General features: G+C 39.3%; 1 protein-coding gene across 4 annotated transcripts in view; it reads right to left on the bottom strand.

Moving 5' to 3' along the window:
- csnk1a1 (casein kinase 1, alpha 1) overlaps positions 1-19,011 on the bottom strand; it is a 44,126-nt gene that overhangs the window by 4,420 nt on the left and 20,695 nt on the right. Inside the window, exons 5-10 of one of the 4 annotated variants that reach the window (XM_049586275.1) lie at positions 16,417-16,500; positions 9,539-9,678; positions 8,498-8,576; positions 6,717-6,791; positions 6,527-6,633; positions 5,866-6,014 (exon numbers count right to left, since the gene is read on the bottom strand). In XM_049586275.1, the coding sequence (XP_049442232.1) occupies positions 5,866-6,014; positions 6,527-6,633; positions 6,717-6,791; positions 8,498-8,576; positions 9,539-9,678; positions 16,417-16,500 (634 nt within the window). Of the gene's footprint in view, positions 1-5,860; positions 6,015-6,526; positions 6,634-6,716; positions 6,792-8,497; positions 8,577-9,538; positions 9,679-16,416; positions 16,501-19,011 lie in introns of those variants that run through there. The other 3 variants (XM_049586277.1, XM_049586276.1, XM_049586278.1) reach the window with 3 other exon arrangements.

Raw genomic sequence — 19,011 nt, 5'->3', positions numbered from 1 at the left:
CAGACAAAACAACTGTCTTTCACTAGACACATTTATCCCACAAATGCAACATGCTTATGTTATTAGCATTAATGTATGACATTTTACATTGCAAAAAGTAGCTTAGCAGCTAGCAGACTTTTCCTTTACTCATATAACACAAGGAAAACCAGCAACTTTAAGTTTAACAAATTTCCACTCCATTAAGACTGCTAGTGAAATTTTTCTCTACTTATGACGCCAGAGTAAATCACACACAGGACTTCAAAAACTTTTTTGAGGTGGCTTTTTGTCTTCATAATTTATTCCTTCTTATTGGAGAAATAAAAAGTAAATAAAAGGTTTGTTTCCACAGAGGGAAATGGTCTTTAGTTTACCAAAATATACAAGAGGTCTGCACTGCCACAATGTGTAGTTATATTTCTGGGGAGGTGCATGTCAGGCTATAGGGTAGGCTACGGTGTAGAATACACATCAACACAGAACCTTCATCATAGGTGCAGCAGTGATATAAAGCAGAAGTATAAACCATGCTTAAAGTGTGTTTGGTTTGAACGGGTGTTCAGTCTTTCATAAAAAAAACCCAAGCAGTGATCAGCCCACATATTAATCCATTTCGGTCAATAACGAATGTAAGCCTATTCAATGTCACAACGTGGTCTGAAACATTAAGACAAGGATTACACTTGTATATCAGGTTTTGATATCAAAACTATTTGTTCTACCTTGATTGGACCAGAAAAGCCTCACTGAGAGAGACAACACAGACAATGTGGATGCTGCTGTCAGACTTTTAGAGCGGATGGACTAGAGTTCATCACAAATAAATAAATAAATAAATAAATAAATAAATAAATAAAAAATTGTCTACAATAAAATAAGTTAGTGGGAATGCTTCCACACATCCACCATTAGAGCATTGTTAGAACAGAGTCAGGGTAGAGTTAAAAAAACACTGTGTGCTGTACTAGATGACTGAACCATGTTCGAGACATGGTACTTTATAAACCTAGAGAGACTGTCAAAAAACAGCTTCACCTTTATAAACTCTTTTCATTGTGTTGATTTAGTTATTAGACCACTCTCACATTTTCCCTTTAAATGTTTTTATGCTAGCACTGTGGAAGTTAACTCATTACTTTTTGTAGGTGCAACAAATTTAAGAATTTTGGCAAAGAAGCAATTGTGGCTTTAACTGTGACAGAAGATGCAGGAAGAATCCAATTAAAGTCAGTAAGGGTGTTTCAGTGTGGTGACATTTGGTTTTAATAGAGGTTATAAGTGGGTTTCATTTTAACATCTGTTTATTGTCAAAGATCTGTTTTATGTTGACCTAAAAGTGAACAGTTGCAGTTTTTACTCAAGTTTAGATTGACTTAAAATCTTATCAATTATTTTGCATCACTGCCTGTTCAACTGGAAATACATGTAAGAGAAAATTAATCAGAAATATGACTTAATGAAATAAATTTAACTTTCTTCTTATAACTGAGTGATAGCTATTAGAAAGCACTAGCATTAAAGCTACAGTAGGTAACTTTAATAAACAAAATTTTGTCGTATTTGCTTAAACTATCACTACATCCAGACAGTAGTACATAAGACAGATAATCTGTGAAAAAGGTCATATGCCTCCTCCTCCTCACAGTGCTTCTAATGGTAGAATTCCCCACATGAGCGGAAATGGCCAATCAGAGCTGAGGAGACTATAATGCAGCTGTCAATCATTGCTCATAAACTGCAGTCAAACTGTCAAAATAGGCAGCGCCGATCAAATATGGATCAAGATTCTATTACTGCATTGCCTATTTCTCCCCTCAAATGTTTTCAGCTGTAATATGAGAAAGTTTACTTACTTACTTTTTCATTTTTAGAGCTAATCAGAACACTAAAATATGTTTGTGAAAACATTTGAGGTGAGAAACAGGCAATGCAGTAACAGTCTTGATTCATATTTAATCAGTGCTGCAGTTGACTGCAGTTTATGAGCAGTGATTGATGACTGACAGCCAGGTTAGAGACTCTGCTGTTTTTTTTCTTTAGCTGCAGTAGATTCTAGTAAATGCCTTAAGAAGCACTACAAAGCAGAGGAGCAACCTATTTTTTTCTATTATTTTCTTTACTTTCTAATTGAATGACTTGTGTATAACATGTTGACATTTGTATTTTGACAGACTGTCGATTGTCGATTTCATTTCTATTCTAAGGCAAAATGTTCTACATAAACCCAAATATGCTTGGAAGTTTTTTGATACACTTTACTAGAAATAATAAATGAACAGTTGAAGAGTCAGAACTGTTCTTTGTTTCTCTTGTGTTGACAATAGTGATGTCAGTTGGATTTGGTTAGGTCAGGGCTATGGAATATTAAATCACTGTATTTTTTCAGGTCATCTAAGCCTTTCTTACCCTCAGATGTGCATTAACTACAGGTTATAGACTTTTTAGAATATAAAAATGTGAAATAATCTGTTATCTTACTGATATTGGCCATGAGATGCAGGTAGTTATCAGTTATTGGTATCAGCTAGAAAAAAAATTCATACCGTGTATCCCTACAGCTGACCATTAATTGCTAACCGCCAAACATGTTTCTGAACAGTAACACGTCGATCTAAAGGTTAATTCTTCTACTCCTCAGTTTACTGCACTGTGCACCACCAGGTTTGGATGTTGCTCATTTAGTGATTACTGCTAGTAACCCTGTCCAAACCCATTGGCATTGCTGTGGAAAAAATTGTGCCCACCCTCCTGTCTCCCCACAGGACCTGCCAACAGAACAGCATTACCAGTGGTAATTGCCACTAAGTAGCTCCCATCAGATTCGGATAGTGCACAGTGCAGAGTGGCCAACACGAACATGAGCTAACCAGTTCCACTTGTTAAAGTTGCCTGCCGCTTGTCTGTCAGCAAAGCCAACAGAAATAATCTAAAAGGCAAGATATTTACATACAAACATTAAATTCCCCGCACCACACTAGAGGAAAGGCCTCCTGTATTTCATGCCCCTTTGTGTATTTTCTTTTTATATATAAATTGGTTAGTTAGGGCTATTAACAGAAACTGACTCTCTGCATTGTACATTACTTAACTGGAAAGCTGGCTTACAGTGCATTTGACAATTTATGTCTGAACTGGGAAAACAGCTGCCTCTCAATGTGCAACTCAAACTCTCAACTTGACCAGAAAAAAAATCCCAAATCATTTCATAAAACAGACAAAATAATGGTGGCCCTGAAACAAATGGACAAAACACCCCCCCCCCCCCCAAAAAAAATGGAAAAGGGAGGGACAACAGCACTCCGAACAGTGATTGAACAGAACCCAAGTTAATTCAGAATTTATTCAAGATTGCTACACAATACTGACTAGCCATGGATGTACTGTGGGATGCTACTGAGCTAATCATCTAGATGTTTGGTTTTTTTTTTTTTTTTTTTTTTTTGGACTAGCGAAGTGGAGGAAGCTGATTTGAGCACCTTTGGTGCCACAAGTCATATTCAGCTTTCTCAAGGACAATTTATGTGATGCAGAGTTTGACACTTTGAGGCTCATTTATAGTTGTATGGAGGCTCTACACAGAGCCTACACTGTAGCCTACTCAAGTGGCCTACCCCTTTGTGAGCATTTATACTCATGCGGTGGTGTGTCTGTGTCACTCTGAAGTTAAACCTTCACAACGCTAGTTGGCTATGGGTTTCTGTGAAGTGCTGTTAAGTTTGACTGATTCAAAACACATTAAAAGGTGTCTAATGGTGACAATTTTGAACACAGGTGAACAAATTGGCTGCATTGTAACACGCAAGGTTCACAGACAAATACCTGCCTTCTGCTGACACATTTCACCTCAAATACAACATGCTAACGTCATTAGCACAAGACTAAGGCATTTTGCATTGTATAAATTAGCCTAACAGCTAAGGGAGTTTTTCTCTACTCATATGAATCCACAGACAACAGCAACATTTAACAAAGTTAACGTAACAAAATTGAGCTCCATTACAACTCACAGGGTTCATCAGACTAACAGCTAGTGGTCTTTCCTCTACTCATATGAAGCAAGGATAAATCAAACACAAGACTTAAAATGCTATTGTGTGGGAGCTTTTATGTCTTCATAATTTATTGTTTCTTATCTATGAAATACAAGTAAATTAAAGCTTTGTTTCCACCGAGGGCAACGGTGTTTACAAAAATAAACAGAAGGTCTTCACCGCCGCAACGTTTAGTTATATTTTAGGGGAGATGCACATCAGGCTACAGGGTAGGCTACAGTGTAGGGTACACATCTACGCAGAGCCTACACCATTGGTAGACTGATTCAACGCAGTGTGAACCCGCTTAAGGTGTATTCAGGTTTGACTGAGTGTTCAGTCTTTCATTAATGACGTAGCTCCCTGGGGAGCGATGACTGCTGTTTAGAGACAACAAAGTCCGAGGGCAAGGATTATGACACTGTTTGCACGGTGTCTACCATGTGAGCCCAGACGGGCTCTGTACACTTCACTTCAAGCTGCCTCCTCTATTAAGCTGACAGAACTTGTGCTTGAATACTTTCTAAACCAGATTGTGAAGTCATTTACACACAGTTCATTACCATTTTAGCAGTGTTTTCCATCAGGAAAGACCATGGAAACTTCCACATATGCAGTTTTCTCATATGAACTCCTGAAAATATCCAAAAAATCGGGACTGGACATTGTCTGGTGTTTCTCTTTCACACATGTACCACACCACAGCAGACTGTGTCAGATGTGTTCTCACCCTCTGGAAATACTCTGTTTGGTTTAAGCAAAGGATAGGGCCTGGGTAGAGTGTGCAGCAGCGAGGACATGACAGTATGCTGTGTTTGTAATTTGGTCATAAAAAACTAAGGCTCTTGCCAATCCTTCAATCTGCCTGACAATTTTGCCATGCGCCCTTAATGAAAGAAGTTCCCAAAAAATGTAATTTCCACTCAGACATATTTGTTGGCATCTTTGTGTTAATTACTCCTCTTCGTCACCCATGGATGTTTGTACTCTGGTTTTGCGCCACAGAAACATCATCAACACACCCAATCAATCGTTGTGAATTCTTCGGACAATGACCTGCTCTATTCACACGAGGACTAAACCAGACATTACACAGACTTTATACTAGTGAGCTGGCAGGGTAGAGTCCGTTTAATGCCAGTCAAACTGATTCGGACATTTGCATTCTCACATACATCTGTAAAAGGGATACACAGTGAAATCACAGGTATACCCTTTATTTAAGTCCGAAAGGAACAATATTCCTCAGGTTGTTATTCCTAATGAGCAGCACTTTGTCTCCATCTGCTTGACACCAAATGTGGATCATTAATGTCACAATCAAATAGCAAGGGAAAACAAGTGTTAAGTAAGAAGGGAAAAACAATCAAGATTTTGTTTAACATGATCCAGTTTAGAGAAGGAACGTTAATAAAGACAAACTGCAGAAGAGTCAGAGGTGTGTGATCAGAACGAGTTGGTCAGCATTAAAACAGTGTCGCAACGGAGAGAGCCTGTTGTCCATCCAAAGGAACAGAATAGCATGGCAGCAAAGTTAGTAGTCAAATTCCCCAAGGACGTCTCTGCTTCAGCAAGACAGACCAATTGTATCAAATTCTTTTATTTGGGATTTTCTGTTCTTTTAGGGTGCCTCCTGAAAACTTATAATGCTGTTTGGCTTCATCATTCCAACAGGAATAATAAGCTTTATTTGATTTAGATTTCCAATTTGGTGTTTTACTCTTTTTAAAAAGGGGCACTGGGGTGTGGGCTAGGGAATAAAACAATATCTAATAGTCCTAAATACAATACTGAATGAATATATGAGCAATTGGTGTCTGTAAAAAACGTCGCTTGGCTGTTTGCTACTAACCTTTCATGTTAGGCTTGGGTTTGTCAGTTTGCTTGCCTGTGGGGGTTTGTGCCTGCTGGCCCTGGCCCCCGGAGGAGGCCCCCTGCTGGGCTGCTTTCTGTTTCAGCATGGTCCAGTCAAATGTGTAGTCATACTGGTGGTTCAGAGTCCTGAAATATATAGAAACATGTCATCAGCCCAGTATTACAGACTATCAGCTGTTTGAAACAGGTTATGTGAGAACATGAGAATAGATAAAGAATGAAGCAAGAAAAACAATGGCAGGGGGCAAGAAGCAAGAGACTGAAGGGCAAAGTCAGACAGGAAAGGAGGAGGGGAGGGAAGGAAGACAGAAAGAATACCAGGAAGCAAAGCAACATATTCATATATGATGTTGACATAGAAACCAGTCTGCACTTGATGAAGCTTGCTTTGTTTTTGCATTTTAACTACAGAAACAGTAAACAAACAGTGGAGTGAAAAAAGATTAATAACTTAATTAGCTGTTACTGACAGCGCCAACCATCACTTTATTCAGCACAAGTCATGGACTGAAGCAGCCATAATGACTTCTCTGCACACTTATCCTTACACTTTGGTTAATTCTGCCATAAGTGGCACAGGAAACAGACCTGGTATCAAGACTGGTCACAGTAAAAACTGTATGTGCACATGTCTTTACCTGAAAAGGATGCGGAACAGTTGGCGCAGGTACATGTAGTCTGGAGCCTCCTCAAAACGCAAGCCGCGGCAGTAGTTCAGGTACATGGCAAACTCTGCTGGGAAACCCTGGAAACATGAATTCATACTTTGGAGTTGTATGGATGTGGACTCTTGTCTTTTACCACTTTCCCTGTTAAACATTTTCTTACCTTACACAGGACCTCAACAGGGGTGGACATCTTCTTCTCTGAGATCTTCTCATACTTCTGCTTCTTTGTGGCAGCCTGATGAACACACAAATACATTAAAAGGGAGATTAGCAACATACTTCCATTCAAAGGTTTCATACCCTCTGTGACACAGACAACATTCACTTTAGCAAAATAAATGCAGTATCCAAGTTACTGCTTCTGCAGCATAACAACCACGTTGGTACCACAGCTCACCGGCCGCTATAGTAGAAGCTTAGTAATACTAGTGTTCAGTGGTATAAAACTGCATTCTGTCATGTGCATGCTATGCAAGTACAAATACCATTTTCAATATCCGCATATTGTGGCTCACCCCTTGTATAACTTTGCACCTCTGGCCTGAACATGTTAAGTGCACCATTGCCCATAGTTAAGTTACAAAACAATTAAAAACTTTTACCTTCAAAGGGTCAGTTCAACCCAAAATCAAAACAACATTTTTCTCCTACTTGTAGTGCTGATTAGCAATCTAGATTGTTTTGGTGTGAGTTGCATAGTGTTGGAGATATTGGCCATAGAGATGTCTTCCTTCTCTCCAATACAATGGAACTGGATGGCACCTGGCTTGTGGTGACTTAAAGTGCCAAAAAAAAAAAAAAAAAAAAATACATTTGAAAAACTCAACAGTAATGTCTCTTTTCAGAAATCATGACCCAATTACTCACGATAATCTATAGACCTTGTGGTGAGCAGTTTCATGTAGGAACTATTTTCTTTCTACTGAACTACACCCACCAACCGTATCGCCACACAAAAGGAAGCTATCTCTATAGCCAATATCTCCAACTCTGCAACTCACATCAAAACAATCTAGACTGATTTGATATACAACACTACAGGAAAGAGGAAAGTATGTATTTTTTTATTTAGGGATGAACTTTAGGAATGCACCAACTTATCAGCTGAACATCAATATCAGCTATTATTTGCCTTGACTGCCATCAGACTATTGGCAAGTAAGACAAAATTCACCAGTCATCTTATTGGCATTTGTTTTTTTGTTGTGTCACATTAATTTTGTGCAAGCTAAAAGGCAGAACTCTAGACTGACAATGTCCTGTTGTCCCAGGGACAAGAGAATGTGTTTGGGACAAACAGATCTTCCCCTGGATGCGTTCTGAACTCAAGGATGCAGTAAATTCACCATAAACACTACAGTGCTACATGTTAACAGCAAATTTGTGTTGATATCAGCAGGAAGAGAACTAGTTAACATTAGCTGGTGGCCAGAACTAACTGCAGATGGAGGTTGCACGTTATATTATGATGCGTTCACGCTCTATTTAGTAAAAATGAGTAGGTGAAGGTTATCGTGATGTATTATGATGTCATCTTGTAAAATGTAGTTTATGGTGAGAAATTTGAATGACTATAGCTGTTTGAGGGAGAATTTGTTGATGTCCTCAGGGAGGGAATTATGATATATAAACGTAAAAAAAGATTTGAGGCATTTGAAAAACATGTTTTTAATGTGAAGTTACATTTAAAGTTTTTTTAAATAAATGTGTATAAATGTGGGCCAGAATGCAAGTCGCTGCATCCCTAGTCCCTTTAACTAAAAAAAAAAAAGTATAAACCACTTACAGCACAACACGTATCTACAAGGGTTTATAAAGTGTATACAAGTGTTAATTAAAATGAACAAAAATAAAACAAACTTTAAAAAGCAACACACAAGACAGAAGACAGTTTGAGAGTAGAGCCAGATGAAGACCATTTACAGCCAAAGTCAGTTATACCTTTAATCCTTGCCACGGCAGACTGGTTCTGTTGAAATACATCAGCACGTAGCCTAGTGACTCCATGTCGTCACGGCGACTGCAGACAACAAGAATATTAGTTGTTGAGAACAGAGACGGGACATCATTGGTTTGATCTCTAGAAAAAACTGGCCCTTTGCCAAGTCCCGCCCCTCAAACGCAGACTGGCCAATCATAGCATAGCCTCGGTCAGCTCTGACAAGGTTTCGACAACTAAGCAGCTGACCCTCATGCAATCGTTTGAGATTTTCTTCATTTTCAAGCTGGTTTTGTAGATTTCAAACTAAACGTTGAGCCTGGCGCATGTCATGTAATGATGATACCCATTCTCTGGAGAGTTTGGACAGATAGGTGGGGATCAGATCAGGTCCAATCAAATTCTGTTAGGGGAGCAGCTGTTTGCAAGTGAAAGCAAACTTGTAGACCCAGCACAATGGAATCTTAGGTTTCGGTGAACTAAAACCCTTTGGCATGAGTATGAAACAAGACATCAGATGACATAATTTTGGGGTTTGGGAGAGACAGACCGACATTTTTCAACATTTTAACACATTTTTCGATAAAATGATTAGTCGACTAATCAAAGAAATAATCGACAGATTAGTCGACAATGAAAACCGTTAGTTACAGCTGTAATATATAGCCCAACAGTGCTCCTAATTAACAGTCCAGCTCCAAAAATAGAAAATCACAATGTGGCGGCAGATGTTTTTATCATGGCAGGCCAACACATATAAATGAATGTGTAGGAAACCATGTAGATACTAAAGGTATAGCCTACTGAATGTACAGTCAGTCTGCTTTTGCTTTTTAATGATTTTAACAGTGAATGAAGACCTACTCTGCTTTACAGGAACAGTGAAGGGAACAACAACTTGATGGACCATCACAAAGGGGCAGGGCGTAGCAAAGGGGCAATAGTCAATAATCTTGAAAAATAAATAAATAAATAAATGGGGGGGGGGGGGTATAGGAAATAAATAAATTAATTAATAAATAATATTAAATGTGTGCACAGACCTCTGTTCAATGCCCAAGTGTGCATTGATGGAGGCATAACGTGCTGTGCCGGTCAGGTTCTTGTCTTCTCTGTAGGGGATGTGCTGTCGTGTTCGGTTGTCTCGGTACTTCTTCGCCAAACCAAAGTCAATAAGGAACAACTGACAGAGAGGGAGAGAACACATGGTGGTTATCTGTCAGTGACACTCCACAGAGCAATGACAATTCAAAAGTTAAGTCAGCCATTAAGATGCATCAAATTACATACATTCTTCACTTTAAAACGGGGACAATTAGTCCTGCTGTAAACATAGATGCTGAAAACGTTATTTCATTGATTGAGGAGATCCTTGTGGCACACTGACATGCACAAGTAGAAATGGTCATATCAACAACTGCATTCTTACAAAATAAAGTCACTTCTTAAAGTTTAAATGTGGTAACTGTATTCTTACACCATAGTAAACTTCCAGATGTATTCTGTGAAAGCTGCATCAGATGTGCTTTTACCTCCTCTCATACAATATGATAGTGACAGTGCATTGTTTACTTAAAATCATTTAAGAACCTTTTAAGACGTTGTAAGAAAAAAAGGTATATAAATTGAAGCTTATTATTTCATTACAACACACTTTTGTCTTTAAGCTGTGAGAACACACTTAAATGTTCAATAGCTGAAAAAAACATATTTAGTGCAGAGGCTACGAAAGACAGTCATTAACATGTGATTTCTGCATATAAAAGATTCAGCAGTGGAATACAGTCAGCAGTGAGCTGATATATTGTATGATCAATACTGCGGTTGCTCAATTTTACAGTCAACTCATCAAGCTGCCCAGTTTCAATTTCGTATCATGTGTTGGATGACTTACTTATCCAGTTAAGCAGCTACACTCCAGTCTGCCCTTTTGTTGGACCCTCTGACAATTATGCCACTTACTTACAGTCCAATTTTGAGAGGCTGTGTTACATAAGTAACAGTGTTGCAGAGTCAGAGCTTTTCCATCAAAATGACAGATGCCATCTGTAATTCTAAATGGCTCGTACACTAAAGCACAGTAAACATCCAAGGTATACTCCGTCATCATGCACAAGTTGAACATCATGAACAAACAGACCGGAAAGATACACTACACTCACCCAAACCTTACTGCATGTGTGCGCTAACTGCTAATCTCAAAATGTAGATAACCAGGCTATATATTGGCTTTCCTGACCAAAAATACTATCATATGGATTCTGGGATCAGTAGCAAGAGTATTGGTTTCAGCATTACAGGGGGTCAACAGGACAATTAGCCAGCTTATCCATCTGCATGCTTCCTCAATAGTTAAAGGGGACCTATTATTCATTCATTCATTCATTCATTCATTCATTCATTCATCTTCTAACCGCTTCATCCTCTTGAGGGTCGCGGGGGGGCTGGAGCCTATCCCAGCTATCGGGCGACAGGCAGGGTACACCCTGGACAGGTCGCCAGACTATCGCAGGGCTGACACATAGAGACAAACAACCATTCACACCTTCGGACAATTTAGAGTTATCAATTAACCTAGTCCCCAATCTGCATGTCTTTGGACTGTGGGAGGAAGCCGGAGTGCCCAGAGAGAACCCACGCTGACACGGGGAGAACATGCAAACTCCACACAGAAGGGCTCCCACGCCCGGGGACGTATTATGATTTCCCTTATTATTTCTGTCATAACACTACTGTTACATTGTCAGATGTTCATATCAAAACTAGCCCAACTTTCAAATAATGAAGTAAATGTATGTAGCAGTAATCCCCTTTAGTAAAAACAATACTCTGTTTCCATTGTTTTTTTTTCTTTGACACCTGATGTCAGCTTGTGACAGATTTCTTTAAATGGTCATCTGCTCCAGGCACAATACTCTAAGTGTTCACATTATGTAACCTACACTGTTGCATGTAGCTACACGGTAACATTAGGCAAACATGTAACCTTGTTTGCTGATGTTAATTTCTCCCTGATTTTGGATCAGATTGCTGCTAAAAAATGTCCGGTTGTATTAAGAAGCTTTTATTGCTGATTTTCATGGTATAAAACTATTACAAACATTCCACAGCTGCAGTGACAGTGCAGAGAAACCAAGATGCAGCAGATCTGGAAACACTGACTAATCAGAGCAGACTGGGCTTTTGGGAAGGGGGCTTAAAGGTCCAGTGTCTGGGATTTACAGGCATTTAGCAGTGAGGTTGCAGAATTGAAATGTCGCGTGTGCCAAATATCTAGGAGAACTATGGCTGCCAACAAGAAATCAGAAAACATGTAAATGCAAATGGCCTTATCTAAAGCCCTTTGTGGCTAGTGTGGAAACATGCTGGACAACATGGAAGAGAACACGCTCTGTATGTAGATATCAACGGCTCATTCTAGGGCAACAAAAACATGATGATTCTTTGTTTCAGGTGATTACACACTAATGAAAACATGGTTATGAACACTATATGCCATTTCTGCCAACAGATGCCCCAAAATCATACACACTGGTCCTAAAAAGAAAAGGGCGTAAAGTGAAGCCTTGTCAGACAGGGTAAGTACAGGTGTTATAGCACAGACAGTATGAGGAAACTATAGTGTTTTTTTCAAACACTAAAGCATGTAAACATGTTTTAGTAGAAACTTTAAATAAAAGTATAAACCTAACAATGAGCATAAAAGGTCCCCTTTAAGACAGACCCTGTTGTCCTATAACCCACAGCTAGTCAATGTTTGCCAGAGCCTCACTGTGAGAAGCAAGGTGTTACTGGTGTAAATTAAATCCAGAGAACACACCTCTGCATTGAAGTCTTGACAGGTCAGCCAGTTCAATTTCATTTTATAATGAATGTAATACACCACCTTCCAGGTTTCATGCTGTTCAGAGTGATATTAAAAACACAGCAGCCCTTGGTCAACATAAGGTAGGGCTGTCAAAATTGCTCAAAAATGACGTTCGAATATTCCTTCTAAAAATAACTCATAGGTTCAAACCATTCAAAATTTTTTTTTCCGCATTATGTCCACAAGAGGGCAAACTAATACAAGGAAACATACTTGTACATGTATTAATACAAGGAAACATAACTACTTGTAGGTATTTTTATTTCAACATAAACATCTTTGAAAACATTTACATACCCACACATTAAAACATATAAAACAATTATCTATAACATTACGTTATAAACGACTGCGGACCTCTTGCTCGCGGAAACGGAAACGCTGCCAATAGCTGAGAAGCGAAGCCAGTTTCCTTTCGGCGCCCATGTTAACTGATTGCCGGGTGACGGAGACAACAGCTGGGAGCAGAACCACTTGTCGACCAGCGTGGAGAAATGCGAGTCTGATGTGAACGTAAGTGCACAGCACTTCCGCGGGCGGTGTGGCCCTGGTGTTATGCAGTGTGTTCAGTGCAGCAGCCCAAACCAATGCCCACTCGCAAAGAGGACAGCTGCGGTGGTGTTTTTTTTTTTCCCCCTCCAATATCGAATATCAATTTTCACATTTGAAGGTCCATTTTTTTTTTTTCAAATTCGAATTTAAATTCGAATTTAGAATATTCGTTGACAGCCCTAACATAAGGTCTATACAATCTCTACAACAGGTGCAGTTAGTGATTGTTTTTATCATCTTCTACCTGAATTCAACCCATATGAATGTCAGATCTCACAATAGTGTTTTATTAATCTGTCATACACATGCCTTGATAACTAAACAGGACGCGCCATGTTCTTTGCAGACATGTGCGACATGAAACTGAACAACTGAAATTCTACCTACTCTTCAACCAATCGATTGGTCAATGGGGGAAAAAGATCAGCATGTTATCTCTAGATGAACTAAATCTGCCACAGTGTACTGATTGCGCTCTACCTGGTTGCACTGTGTGTCCATCAAAGCTTTTTTTCTCAGGGCAAGTTAACTCTGTTCAGGCAGGTGGAAGGCCTCATTTGAAAAATAAATGTAAATTATCTGACAAAAATCTGCACACTGTAATTCTTTTCCAGTTGCACTTTGTGCGTGAGTCTGTCTAATTACCAAGGGCTGAACAGGACTGATGAGAAAAAGCTGACATATTGGACACTATAGAAGGTAACTCTGGGGTTGATGATGTCACATACAACATAACATTACTAATGTTAAATATCTCTGTAACGCTGCATGCAAGAGAGAGACTTATTATTTTTAGCCCAGTAGTTAACGTTAGCCATTGTGCCTCTCCAACAAGGGCTCCGGTGTGATCCTATTCCTCTCAGAAACTCAATAATCCGACCTAATGCGGCCTTATTTAAGTAACACCAGCAACTGTCTGACCAATGAGAATTTGGTTGGACAAGAGCATATCCACCAACCAATAGACCAATCAAACAGACTGGAACAGCCCTAAGAGTCTTTTCATACCAACCTGACACCCGGACTTCTATTGCCATTTAGTTGAGAAGTAGAGAATATCCTAAATATTGATGTGACATCCTACACTGAAGCAGAAAGCAGTAAAACCCACCTTAAGACATCACATGACTTGCAACCCTACCTAGGTACTACCAAAGGGAATACAACCAGAAGTGAATCAGAAACTGAAAAATCCCCTGTCCTCAAAGTCTATACATTATGATAGAGCAACCCTATTGAAAGAGCCTTTAAAACACATTGAAGCTACCACAACATGGAAACTAAGACAATGTTATACTGCCACTTTAAACAATACATGGAAATTCCTAATCTGTGCACACTGTAACAAGCTATAACCAAATGTGACCATACCAGACAATCTGGAATAGCAGCTGCTTTCCAATTCTGGTAAATACAGACAAACTACAGGTTTGAACTGACTTTATAAATCAGATTTTAGATGTGCATCCTTTCCAGTGCATTATCTTTTACAACTGTCAGATGAGTCATTACTCATTATGCAAGCTGCTTCAGCAAAATATTTACTTATCTGCATTTAAATGTGCACTTGCAGTTACTCTCAAGCCCAGAAGGAAATTAGGCTTTAAAGTATCTGTAATTTAGTATTGCTAAGTTGTATTTACAGTTCTGCCAATGGGTACTTTCGTTTGTACAATTTCACAAACACATAATGTAACAAACCAATGAAATTTATTAAAAAATACATACATACATATCTATCTATCTATCTATCTATCTATCTGTCTATCATATATATATATATATATATATATATATATAAAGAAAACAGAAAATCCAGTTATCACTTTACAGACTGAAACAAATACAATTTAGGAAGGAGAACTCAATCATAATCAACCCATGTTTGGACAGCAGAAGCAGAAGCAGCCAATGTGAGAGGCTAATTCCTGGTAAAGCATGTGATATTTACATTGGCCTGAGAATAGTCTTAGGAACCTTGAGGGGAAGAAAAAGATTGTGGTTAAGCTTGTTGCACAACTATCTAAAATGTACTAGTATCCAGCTGCATACTGAAGCCCCTAAACAAATGCGAGACACATGCCCTTATGACACCCATGGAAAATTAGACTGCAAATCAAGTAAAGCTGAGCTGGTCAAAGACATTTCATTTTTAAAAAAGAATAAAGTCCTTTAACATTCTGGCGGTTATCAGTAATCACCCTTAAATCACGTAAATCTGAACATTTTCATATAAAGTAGATGTACAGTTAAAATGGTGCCTTGGTTTAGGTGGGCTGGCAGAGGATTACACAAAATCGGCAAACCATTTATTTTACAAGGGAAAGTTACTCAAACTTGATGAGGCAGCATCTCTTTTTATCTTTGTAAGTTACATGACACTTTCACCTTAATAATTTTCATTTGAAGGTCGATATACATTAGCTAGACACATTTTACATAAAAACCTGTGTTTAAGTTAGTTTAATTTCTATTATTGTTGATCTGATTTCTTTTACTTGCTTGCTTTAAACAACCTAGCACTTTCATAAATCGGATATTCTTTTATTTCATACACTGCCTTCCAGCTGCTCTTTTTTGATGTTCTCAATGTTTCTCACAAGAATACAGGTGAGACTGCTTTCTAATTTCTAGCCTTACACTGTGAAATACCCTGCCACTGGCTATCAGAGTGTGAACCACACGCTTTTAAGACACCCACTGCTTGGCCTTTTCAAAGGAGTTGTTTCAGCGTTGCTGTTTGTTTGCTTTGTGCTACAACCAAACATTTTATTGATTTTTTTTTCTTGCTCTGGCTGAGATTTCATTGAAGGCGGCTTGCAAATAGATAAATAATGTATACATATTACATACCATATAAAACTGTTCTGTGGTGCTATATATTATCATTATTATTGTCAACTGTAAGTTGTCTCAAAACATTCTTGTCATTAGGGAGCTTTCCTGTTTCCCTTTAAAATGGGCAGCATATTGGGTTTGTATTTAAAAGTACGATTGCCAGTTAAACTTGAGTTCTTGGGGCCACTCTGCTTTGTCCAGCCTGCTATCTAATAATATAAGGATCAGGTTCAATCAAGTTCAATACTGCCTTAGCTCTGAGATCAGGTTTGATTATGGTTTAATATAAATAACTACAGAGTGAAGCATTGCTTCCACTGAGTTAAATGCCTTCACTACTATCAGGCCAAACATCACATTAAAATGACAGGAACTGGCTTTTCATGTTGGCAAGAAGCCATCTGAGCCACGATTAGAGGGACTAGGACACCTCATTACAACAAACAGGGACAACAGCTACTTCCTAGGCAATGCTGATGGAAAATTTGCTTTCCTCTCCCACTGTACTGAAGTGCACACTGGGTGGAGGAGTACATACATTGAGTATTATGAGTGCAAGATGGGTGCTGGTGGTCTGATTCACTTTTAACAGGTGTAGTTAGATATGATTGCAAAGCGACAACTGCTGTTGTGAGGCAGCTGGTGTTGTGGTAAAGGTCACACCTGGTTTAATCCTGAGAAAGATGGGTCCTGAGAAGAGCTAACAGCCAAGCTTCTTTTCCTCTTCCCCACTGACGAGTCTAAACACTAGGGCAGACAGTAGAGGGGCAGGGGTCAAAATCACACAGCCTCTATCCACCTTCAGTCACAGTTAGCATGAGTACAACAAGCACTTCTGGTTGCACCCACACGTTTTTCTCCCTTTGATACAACTAACAGTGTCCTGTACAGCGAGGATAGGACCTCCTTCTGTACATACAAGGCTGGACCTACACAGGCAGTAAAAATCCACTTTAAATCTTTGTGGTACAGATATGATCATTCTGGCCATCAGTCTAGAAGAAACCACATGACTGTGGTTTTCTTCTGTCAGGACAACCGTGGTAAGATCAACCCTGTACAACAAGCCAAAAGTGTCTCTGGAAACATGGACATGTTGAAACGTAAGTATCGTGTCCAACCGTAACAATAAAGGCCAGTGCAGACAGGCAACACCATGGCTCAGAAAAGACCTGGGGAGGGGGGGTGTCACCAGCAGATAGTAAAGAGCCCATGGTTGTCCATTCTCCACCAGCAAAACAAATTGTGCCTATGAAATATCTGCTAACACAGAAGCTTTAACAGTGAAGTTGATATTGTTTACAGGCCACCACTAACATAGGGAGACTTCCTGCATCTTGTTTACATGAATATCATCAATCACACACAGCTAAACAGACATGACGAGTTAAAACTATAATAATATAATGCTGGAGAAAAATGGGTAATAAACCATCTGTAAATGATGCCATTGACTATATTACACTAGCAACCACCTGTATCACAGTATGTCTTCTGTTGTACTCAAGACGCACTGACTCAACTGCTCTCTCTCATCTGTCACTGTAGCCTTTTTTACACAGAAATCGTGCTATAGATCTGCTACAAAGTCCCTTCTTTATGCCACCTTTAAGTTTTTACACAGAACCAAAGAACTGCAGCATCACGCCACTACAGTGTGTGATTATAAACTGCATGCCAGTATCGTGGAATCAACAGAGGCTTAATGGGGGTCACACGTAAGGCCACAGCATCGACCTCTAGTTTGACCTAAAATATACCTGTCAGCAGCATTTATGAATGATAGCAATGGCAAAACATTGCAATAATAATTTAGCATCCCTGTTATATGGTGGCTGATTTTGTCCTCTGCTCGTAGGTAAGGAGCTCCTGGACCTTATTGTTTTCCCACTTTGCAGATATTTACGGCCACTGTTCTTTGAGTTAGCTGCTAACTGCTTTCAACAACTTTTTAAATTTCCCATGGTGGGCCGCACGCATAACATTGTCAAAATGTCATTTGCCATTTCAGTGCTGTTTCCACCTTACATGCAGTTATAACGTTAAGAAAACTCCCCCATTCCACAATTGTACCTTATATACAGCACATCCTGCCTTTAACAGGCAGTGTAAAAAGTGCTTATGATGGACCAAAGCTCCGTGGATACACTTAGTTGAGATTCTGTGCTGGTTTATTGCCAAGCTCATTAGTAGGGCTGTAGTCAACCAAAGAAAATCGTGGTTGACTGAAATCGTACATAATTTTCAACTAATCGATTAGTCGTGGGAAAAAAAAAAAAAAATCTTCATGTTATTTTTACTTCTGCGGTAGTGTGTCTGTGTGACCCTGCAGTTACACCTTTCACAACGCTGTTTTGAAAACACCCCCATTTTCACAGGTAACTTAGCCTGTCCCTCCCGCCGCAGGAAATAATGGATTCATCCTGGAAAGCTGCTGATGTAGCTCTTTTCTCCTTATGAAAGTAACACGGCGATTATTCAACCAATGAGAATTTGGTCGGACGAGAGCATATCGACCAAATAATCAACCAGGAGACTAGAGCCCTACAAATTAGCATTTTAGAAACCAATTGTTCAATACTGTTCCCACATGCTCTATACTGGAGTGCAAATTACTACGACAAGTACTTGTGTAGTTACACAGGTTACACGATAGGCTATGGAACAATGCTACCCCAACATGAGCAAGCTCAGATTCAGGACAAAGTGTCTCTACCAAGACAAGCCTCTGCTCTGCATTAGCGCATTTCTTGCCAAATCAAAAAATGTAGGTCATTGCACTACTATGGTGTACAATCCCAGAACAATTTTTACTAAGTTACACTATTAACTCACAGTTTTACAGTGTCAACTTTGCTGAGTAAAACAGAGCCCCATAATATCTGAAACATGAACTGGTGCTTTACAAAGCAAGCATGTGAGAACCAAGTCGTACTCAGCCCTAGCCTCATCTGACTCACAGGATGTACACGATGGCTGCTGCTGTTTTGCCAGGGCACGGTCGTATCTTGGGCTTAGTGCCACCCAGGTCAATTGTGATTGGTTTAGAGAGAAACAAACAACTCAGAGCATTTTTCCCCTCAAACCAGAATGGTAATGGGTGCCGGCAGACCTTTCTGCAGCACTGACAACACTGTGGCGATACGTCTTGCTACACGAGACCAGCCCTTGACCAACCTGAGCCCGAGATGTACTAGATACAATCAAAGTATTTTGTAAACACCTTAAGAGTATGTGAGACAGAATGGGCAGCACAAC

Source organism: Epinephelus fuscoguttatus, linkage group LG9, assembly GCF_011397635.1.
Source record: "Epinephelus fuscoguttatus linkage group LG9, E.fuscoguttatus.final_Chr_v1".
In the NCBI taxonomy this organism is placed as follows: domain Eukaryota; kingdom Metazoa; phylum Chordata; class Actinopteri; order Perciformes; family Serranidae; genus Epinephelus; species Epinephelus fuscoguttatus.
The sequence above is the reverse complement of the archived record's forward strand: the minus strand, read 5'-3'. Positions and strand labels throughout refer to the sequence as shown.